The sequence below is a fragment of the Staurois parvus genome, unplaced genomic scaffold (genome assembly GCF_062004578.1).
Source record: "Staurois parvus isolate SC_StPar_1 unplaced genomic scaffold, SC_StPar_1.0 ptg000622l, whole genome shotgun sequence".
In the NCBI taxonomy this organism is placed as follows: Eukaryota; Metazoa; Chordata; class Amphibia; order Anura; family Ranidae; genus Staurois; species Staurois parvus.
The window spans coordinates 22466-31146 of record NW_028318418.1 but is presented as its reverse complement, the minus strand read 5'-3'; the positions used below and the strand labels follow the sequence as shown (position 1 = coordinate 31146).

General features: G+C 44.9%; 1 protein-coding gene across 1 annotated transcript; it reads left to right on the top strand.

Annotated features, from left to right (window-relative positions):
• The first annotated feature begins 1042 nt into the window (after nt 1-1042).
• Nucleotides 1043-2616, top strand: LOC149449374 (arylamine N-acetyltransferase, pineal gland isozyme NAT-10-like). The gene has a single exon (XM_089693314.1). The coding sequence runs from the start codon at nt 1043-1045 to the stop codon at nt 1913-1915; it is 873 nt and encodes a 290-aa protein (XP_089549440.1). The 3' UTR covers nt 1916-2616.
• Nucleotides 2617-8681: the final 6065 nt, after the last annotated feature.

Below are 8681 nucleotides of genomic sequence, written 5' to 3'. Positions count from 1 at the left end.
CCCCCCTTACATTAGGATCCCCATCAGAGCCCCCCTTACATCAGGATCCCCATCAGAATCACCCCTTACATTAGGATCCCCATCAGAATCCACCTTACATCAGGGTCTCCATCATAGCCCCCCCTTACATTAGGATCTCCATCAGAGTCCCCCTTACATCAGGGTCTCCACCATGGCCCCCCTTACTTTAGGATCCCCATCAGAGCCCCCCTTACATTCGGATCCCCATCAGAATCACTCTTTACATCAGGATCACCATCAGAATCCATCTTACATCAGGGTCTCCATCATAGCCCCCTCTTACATTAGGATCCCCATCAGAATCCCCCCTTACATCAGGGTATCCATCATAGCCCCCCCTTACATTAGGATCCCCATCAGAATCCCCCCTTACATCAGGTTCTCCATCATAGCCCCCCTTACATCAGGATCCCCATCAGAATCCATCTTACATCAGGGTCTCCATCATAGCCCCTCTTACATTAGGATCCCCATCAGAATCCTCCCTTCCATCAGCATCTCCATCATAGCCCCCCTTACATTAGGATCCCCATCAGAATCCCCCCTTACATTAGCGTCTCCATCATAGCCCCCCTTACATCAGGATCCCCATCAGAATCCACCTTACATCAGGGTCTCTATCATAGCCCCCCCTAACATTAGGATCCCCATCAGAATCCCCCCTTACATCAGGGATTCCTTCATAGCTTCCCCTTACATTAGGATCCCCATCAGAATCCTCCTTTACATAAGGGTCCCCATTGGAGTTCCCATTACATCAGTGTCCCCACATAAACGTTTAGTAAATCAACCCCATTTTGTTCTCCCTCTTACATTTTTCTAGGGGGAGTTTGCAAAGCCCCAGAACCCACCTAGAAGCACTAAAGAAAAATAAAACCGATTGAATTGTGTGTATTGTCTACCGTTAGCCCAAGTGAAGTGATTTGATGTCGTCCTCTCATGGCCATCAGTCATGAATATAAATATTCAAACAAAACAACCGGTAAGGAGTAATTTTTTGTGTGTGTTTCAGGGCACAAGAATGGACATCAACAAATACTTCTCCAGGCTGGGATACAAGGCTTCCTGTAAACCGGCCAACAGGGAAACGCTTTGTGAGATAATGCATCACCACATCATGGCGATACCATTTGAAAACCTCAGCGTTCATTGCAGAGAACCCATCTCTCTCGACATAGAAAGCATTTTTCAAAAGATTGTGATGAAGCAAAGAGGTGGTTGGTGTTCCGAACAAAACCACCTCCTCTTCTGGGCTCTGAAGACCATCGGCTTCGATGTGGTCATGCTGGCCACTCATGTTTACCAGCCCCATCTGGACAATTACAACCCACTCGCAACTCATCTTCTACTCAAGGTGACACTAGATAGCAAGACGTACATCGTTGACGTTGGCTTTGGATCTTCCCTTCAATTTTGTCAACCTTTAGAGTTAAAGAGTGGGATGGACCAGCCACAAATTCCCGGCATATTTCGCCTAACGGAAAGCGAGGGAATGTGGTTCTTGGACAAGATAAAGAGAACCCAGATGGTTTCCAATAGCTCGTTTTCAGAAACGGAACTGCTTGATAAAGCGAGTTATAGGAAGATCCACTGCTTCACTCTACAGGAGAAGACTATAGACTACTTTCTTGAATCCTGCAAGTTCCACCAAACATCTCCAAAATCAGCCTTTTTCAACAAATCCGTGTGCTCTCTCCAGGTTAGTAACGGTGTCCGAACACTAGTTGGCTGGACATACACGGAAACCAAATACAACTATCGAAAGAGTGTGGATCTGGTGGAACTTAAAACTCTACAAAATGATGAAGTGGAAAAAGTTTTAAAAGAAAAATTTGGCATTGTTTTAGAGTCTCCGCTTGTCGTAGTTAATAATTCTGGCAACTACACCATTTAAAGGCCAAAGATACTTAGAGACAAGTAAAGAGCATCAGTCAGCCATGGAAACTCAACCCACCACAGATGAGACATTGTTTGCTGATCTACTGTAACTATAGCTGGCTGTTACCAAGATTGATCCCATGTCTCTAGGCACTTGGGCCATAGATATGTAAGAAATCACTATCGCCTATAGGGAATATGTCCATATATAATCATTTACACTCACCTCCCGATCTTTAGTTACAACTTTCTAGTACCGGTTGGACCCCCTTTTGCCTTCAGAACTGCCTTCATTCTTCATGGCATAGATTTAACAAGGTGTTGGAAACATTCCTCAGAGATTTTAGTCCATATTGACATGAGTTACTGTTGCCTTTCTATCATCTCCAACCAGTCTGCCCATTCTCCTCTGACATCAACAAGGCAATTTTCCCCCACACAACTCACTGAATATTTTCTCTTTTTCAGACCATTCTCTGTAAACCCTAGAGATGGTTGTGCGTGAAAATCCCAGTAGATCAGCAGTTTTTGAAATACTAATACCAGCCCGTCTGGCCCCCAACAACCATGCCACGTTCAAAGTCACTTAAATCCCCTTTCTTCCCCATTCTGATGCTCGGTTTGAACTTCAGCAAGTCATCTTCACGTTAGTTTCCCATCTGGCTCTTAGACAATCAACTTTGACATACTCAATAAAGATTGGAGTAAGGTGTCCAACGTTGTGGATATAAATATTAGGGTATCTTCCTGACACTCTAGAACAGCAATGGGCAAACTACGGCCCGGCGGACCTTTTAATCCGGCCCGCGGAGCTAGGCTCCCGTTAGGCTCCTCTCACAGTCCGCCCTGAAGACCGGTGTAGCATGAAAATCTGTCTCCTATGAGGATCTGTCCCCCTCGACGTATCTGCGCATGTGTCGGAGATCGCCGATCGGCTGCTAATGCCGGAAACTGGCACATGCGCAGATACGTCGAGGGGGACAGATATTCATAGGAGACAGATTTTCATGCTACACCGGAATGGCGCGAGAACACAGCGAGAGGAACGCGCGGAGCAAAGGTAAGTGAATTGACACAGGGGGGACTTACTATAGGGGGGATGAATTAATATGGGGGATGAATTACTATGGAGGATGAATTACTATAGGGGGGATGAATTACTATGGGGGATGAATTACTATGGGGGATGAATTACTATAGGGGGGATGAATTACTATGGGGGATGAATTACTATATGGGGGATGAATTACTATGGGGGATGAATTACTATGGGGGATGAATTAATATGGGGGATGAATTACTATGGAGGATGAATTACTATAGGGGGGATGAATTACTATGGGGGATGAATTACTATAGGGGGGATGAATTACTATGGGGGATGAATTACTATATGGGGGATGAATTACTATGGGGGATGAATTACTATATGGGGGATGAAGCTAACTGCACGATCCTGTATATAGCATTAAGGTAAGAAACAATATATGCAGTGTCGGATTTGTTTTAAATGTTGCAATGGTTTTGTGGCTCCCAGTCTTTTTTTTCCCTTCGGAAACGGGTCCAAGTGGCTCTTTATGTCTTAAAAGTTGCAGACCCCTGACATAGTCCATGATGATTGGATTAAGGTGTCCTATGATGTGGATATAAATGTTGGGGCATCTTCCTGACACTCTAGGAACTGAAGAAGCTATGAAATGTCTTCAACATACAGGACAAGTCTAGTTGAATGCAACTACTACTAGATATCACATTCTACGTCTGTGAAGGTTCTCATTTATCCAGGTTGTGGTCAGGGGTGGACTGACCATTTGGAAACTCGGGCACTGCTCGAGGGCCTGGGGTCAGTAGGAGGCCCCATGAGATGCCCCTGGTACCTTTTTCATAGGCTTTATTGAGTTTGGGCAATGACACAGGGGCCCCATGATCCCCTATTGCCCGGGGGCCCCATGAGTTGTCAGTCCGCCCCTGGTTGTGGTATATCTAGCAGTAGTTAGTCAGATTCAACTGGACTTGTTCTGTACTGTTGAAAACATTCTGTAGCTTACCAAGCCACTTCTTCAGTTTCCAAGAGTTTCCCATCTTGCTCTTGGACAATCAACATTAACATAGTCCATGATGATTGGATTAAGGTGGTGTGGATATACACTCACTGGTCAATTTATTCGGTGCACCTTGATAGTACCGGGTTGGATCCCCTTTTGCCTTCAGAACTGCCTTCATTCTTCGTGGCATAGATTCAACAAGGTGTTGGAAACATTCCTTAGAGATTTTGGTCCATATTGACATGAGTTACTGTTGCCTTTCTATCATCTCGAACCAGTCTGCCCGTTCTCCTCTGACATCAACAAGGCATTTTCCTCCACACAACTGCCGCTCACTGGATATTTTCTCTTTTTTGGTCCATTCTCTGTAAACCCTAGAGATGGTTGTGCGTGAAAGTCCCAGTAGATCAACAACAATCATGCCACGTTCAAAGTCACTTAAATCTTTCTTCCCCATTCTGATGCTCGGTTTGAACTTCAGCAAGTAAGCTTCACCACGTCCAGATGCCTAAACGCATTGAATTGCTGCCATGTGATGGGATGATTAAAAATTTGTATTACCAAGCAATTCAACAGGTGAACCTAATAAAGTGGCTGGTGATTGTAAATGTTGGGGAATCTTACTGCCACTCTACAAACTGAAGACGTGGCTTGGTAAGCTATGAAATGTCTTCGACATACAGAACAAGTCTAGTTGATTGTAACTACTACTAGATATCACACTCTATATTTCAAATTCGATCAGCAGCAATGCAGAAGAACACTCTTCCTTCGCTTTTCTGATTGAGAGGGTTTTCCACTTGTGCACTGCCGATGACCACCAATAACATCCAATAAGATCTTCTGGTGCTAGGTGAAGTTTATTACTGCCCCTTAGGGAAGCCATACATGTCCAGATTCCAACATGTACCTTCCCCCACCACTGCCTCCTGTAGAGGGGATTGGTAAGACTTACTGAGAGCGGGGTGACCAGGAGATTGAAACTCCCAGGAAATGCTGGTTTCTGAAGAGACTTCACGCAATGATTCTCCTTCATTTCAGTGCTGTTTGGCAGCTGGGCAGCAGGAGAGGTATTTACTTTCTTCTTTGCATGGAATTCTTCTATTGCTATTTTTATGTTCATGACTGAATCACTTAAAGCCCATCTCAGGCTCAGCCCCTTCCAGCAGGATCATTATCCCCCGAATTTCCTCCTGACAGTATGTTATGGTGTTTTTATATTAATATACTTATCTTTTTCTGAAGTCTTCAGTCTAGTCATGCCGGGGCATCTTCCTCTTCAGTCTTCTGGCAGTAGATGGTCCTTCAGATGCAGAAACTGATGATGTGATGACACCGGAGCTACTTAGTGCAATTACTATAATGTAAAGAAAGGGCATCATGGTGGAGCTCTCGTAAGGAAACATGGCCATGACACCCTTTATTCATATTATCTCCTGAGTCTTGAGTGACGCTGAGCATCATTCAGCCCAGAAAACTGGGCTGAAGGCATCTTGCAGGCATATACAATAGAGGTATTGCAGGGGCAGTTCTGGATTAAAGTTGCGTATTGCAACCTTAGCTACTTTGTTATCTTTTAAACATTCTGGGGGCCTATTTAAAGGTAATAGAGAGATTGTCCAGGTTGGACTTTAAAAAGAACCCAGCACACCTGGCAGGTCCCATATCTGAATCTCCAGCTTGTCTGGCAGTATCTTTTTGCTGAGCCACCTGAGATGCTGTACAGTCTGATTGCTTAGACAACTTTTCCTTGTGTCTTGTTACTCTTGAACCCTTTGATCCTCCCATGAACTTCCTATTTAAGCCATGTCTTGGCACTTCCTGTTTGTCAGATTACTGTGTTTTCTCCAGCCAATATCTTGCTCGTGTCACTCTTGCTACTCTCCGTATCTTTGCTATCACTTATTACCGATCTTTGGCTTGTTACCTGATTATGTTTCTGCTTAATCTCAACCTGCAACCACTTGTTACCGAACTTTGGCTTGCACCTTGACTATGCCTCTGCTTCATCTCAACCTGCAACCACTTGCTACCAACCTTTGGGTTGTACCTTGACTACGCTTCTGCTTGATCCTAACCTGCAACCACTTTTTTCCAACCTTAAGCTTGCACCTTGACTATGCCTCTGCTTGATCTCAATCTGCAACCACTTACTACCAACCTTTGGGTTGTACCTTGACTACGCTTCTGCTTGGTTGCAACCTGCAACCACTTGTTATCGACCTTTGGCTTGTTCCTTGACTATTCTACTGCTTGACCTCAACCCTCAGCCACTTGCTACTGAACTTTGGCTTGATCCCAACCTGTAACCGCTTGTTACCAACTATTGGCTTGTTCCTTGACTATGCTTCTGCTTGATCCCTACCTGCAACCACTTGTTACCGAACTTTGGCTTGTTCCTTGACTACGTTTCTGCTTTATTCCAACCTGCAACCACTTGTTATCAACCTTTGGCTTGTTCCTTGACTACGTTTCTGCTTTATTCCAACCTGCAACCACTTGTTATCAACCTTTGGCTTGTTCCTTGACTACGTTTCTGCTTGATCCCTACCTGCAACCACTTGTTATCAACCTTTGGCTTGTTCCTTGACTACGTTTCTGCTTGATCCCTACCTGCAACCACTTGTTACCGAACTTTGGCTTGTTCCTTGACTATGCTTCTGCTTGATCCCAACCTGCAACCACTTGTTATCAACCTTTGGCTTGTTCCTTGACTACGTTTCTGCTTGATCCCTACCTGCAACCACTTGTTATCAACCTTTGGCTTGTTCCTTGACTACGTTTCTGCTTGATCCCTACCTGCAACCACTTGTTATCAACCTTTGGCTTGTTCCTTGACTACGTTTCTGCTTGATCCCTACCTGCAACCACTTGTTACCGAACTTTGGCTTGTTCCTTGACTATGCTTCTGCTTGATCCCAACCTGCAACCACTTGTTATCAACCTTTGGCTTGTTCCTTGACTACGTTTCTGCTTGATCCCTACCTGCAACCACTTGTTATCAACCTTTGGCTTGTTCCTTGACTACGTTTCTGCTTGATCCCTACCTGCAACCACTTGTTATCAACCTTTGGCTTGTTCCTTGACTACGTTTCTGCTTGATCCCTACCTGCAACCACTTGTTACCGAACTTTGGCTTGTTCCTTGACTATGCTTCTGCTTGATCCCAACCTGCAACCACTTGTTACCAACCTTTGGCTTGTTCCTTGACTACGTTTCTGCTTTATTCCAACCTGCAACCACTTGTTGCTGACTATTGGCTTGTTTACTGACTACACCTCTGCTTGACCCCTACCTGCTACTGGAGGAGGGATCCCGAGGACCGCGACCTGGTACTAACACGCAGCAAAACCCATCCCCACCACCAGAAGCTCTGGTGAATACCGATTAGTTCTTAGGCCCTGCACCTTGGCTGCGCCCATGCCATCCGACATAGTGATTTGCTTACATAGCTATCCTGTTGGTTGGTGGCAGCCTCTCCACTGCTATAGCTACTGGTCTCCGAGCCTGACCCCTGACCTTGACACTTGGCTAATACAAGAATCCAAATATTCAGCCTTAAATAATGGTGATTTGTTAGACTCATTTAGCAAAGGTTAAGGAATGGAAATATTCATTCTTAAATTATTATGATTCTACAGGCTTAATAATAAAAGGTTTACATTTATAATTCCTATAATAGTTTTTCATATTTCTTTGTGTTTATGTTGTGTCAGGCGTTCAGATGCAACCAATGCTTGAAATATGAATCAATGGTGCAAATTAAATTGATCATCTATAGTATTCACCCGTTTCTTTAAATGGAAAAGAGTTTTTGGAACTTTAGGAAAACCGGTAAAATCTGGATGCTTGTTAAGAAAGCGAAGCCGTACTTTATGGCGGATCAGTAAAGTTTAGAACTCTCTCTCTCTAATCTCAGGATGTCCTCGGGTCACTGGGACGATTTATTTATAGTTTCAGGAACAATTGAGGATCGCTGCGAAACTACGTGCCGACGTCTACCAACCTGCCAGATTGTTGTCTTGTTGATTCGACCTTTTTATAAGGTATCAGACTCAGGAGACGCTCTTCTCGCATTCTAAAAGGCTCTCTTATGGTTCGTACATTGTGTATCTCTGATAAATAAAAGCCGGAGGGGAAATACAACACAACGTGAGTCAGCCTCTTACTTACCGAGAACAAATGTTAAAACGGAAGAAGAGATACCAGTCCTTTCCATGGAAATTTGAAATGTAAAATTTTGGATTTCTCATTTGTTAGTTATGTTCAACAGGACTTGTTCTGTAATGTTGTAGAACATATGTGTCAAACACAATCCGGACCACCAGCCATCGCACCTCTCCTGTAGCTGCTGAACGCCCCTCGTCTTTGCCCCCACCTGGTCTCAGCAGTCGGCATCAGAGAGGAGGACAGAACTCCTAGGCCAGATCCTGCGTTTCTCAGTTCAGCCGCAGAGAGGCTCATCTCTGCCACCCCCACCCGAGTCTGCAGTCGGCGGCAGGAAGGAGGACAGAACTCTTCCTACAGGTCCGGCACCTCTCCGTGCAGTTGCAGCACCTCCTCGTCTCTGCTCCCACCTTGGCTCTGCAATCGGCAGCAGAGAGGAAAGAACTCCTCCATCAGATCCTGTGCTTCTCTGTGCAGCCATAGAGGCTCATCACTGCCCTCCCCTTCTCCGCATTGTCTCATCAGTCAGCAGCAGGAAGGAGGACAGCATTCTTCCTACAGGTCCAGCAC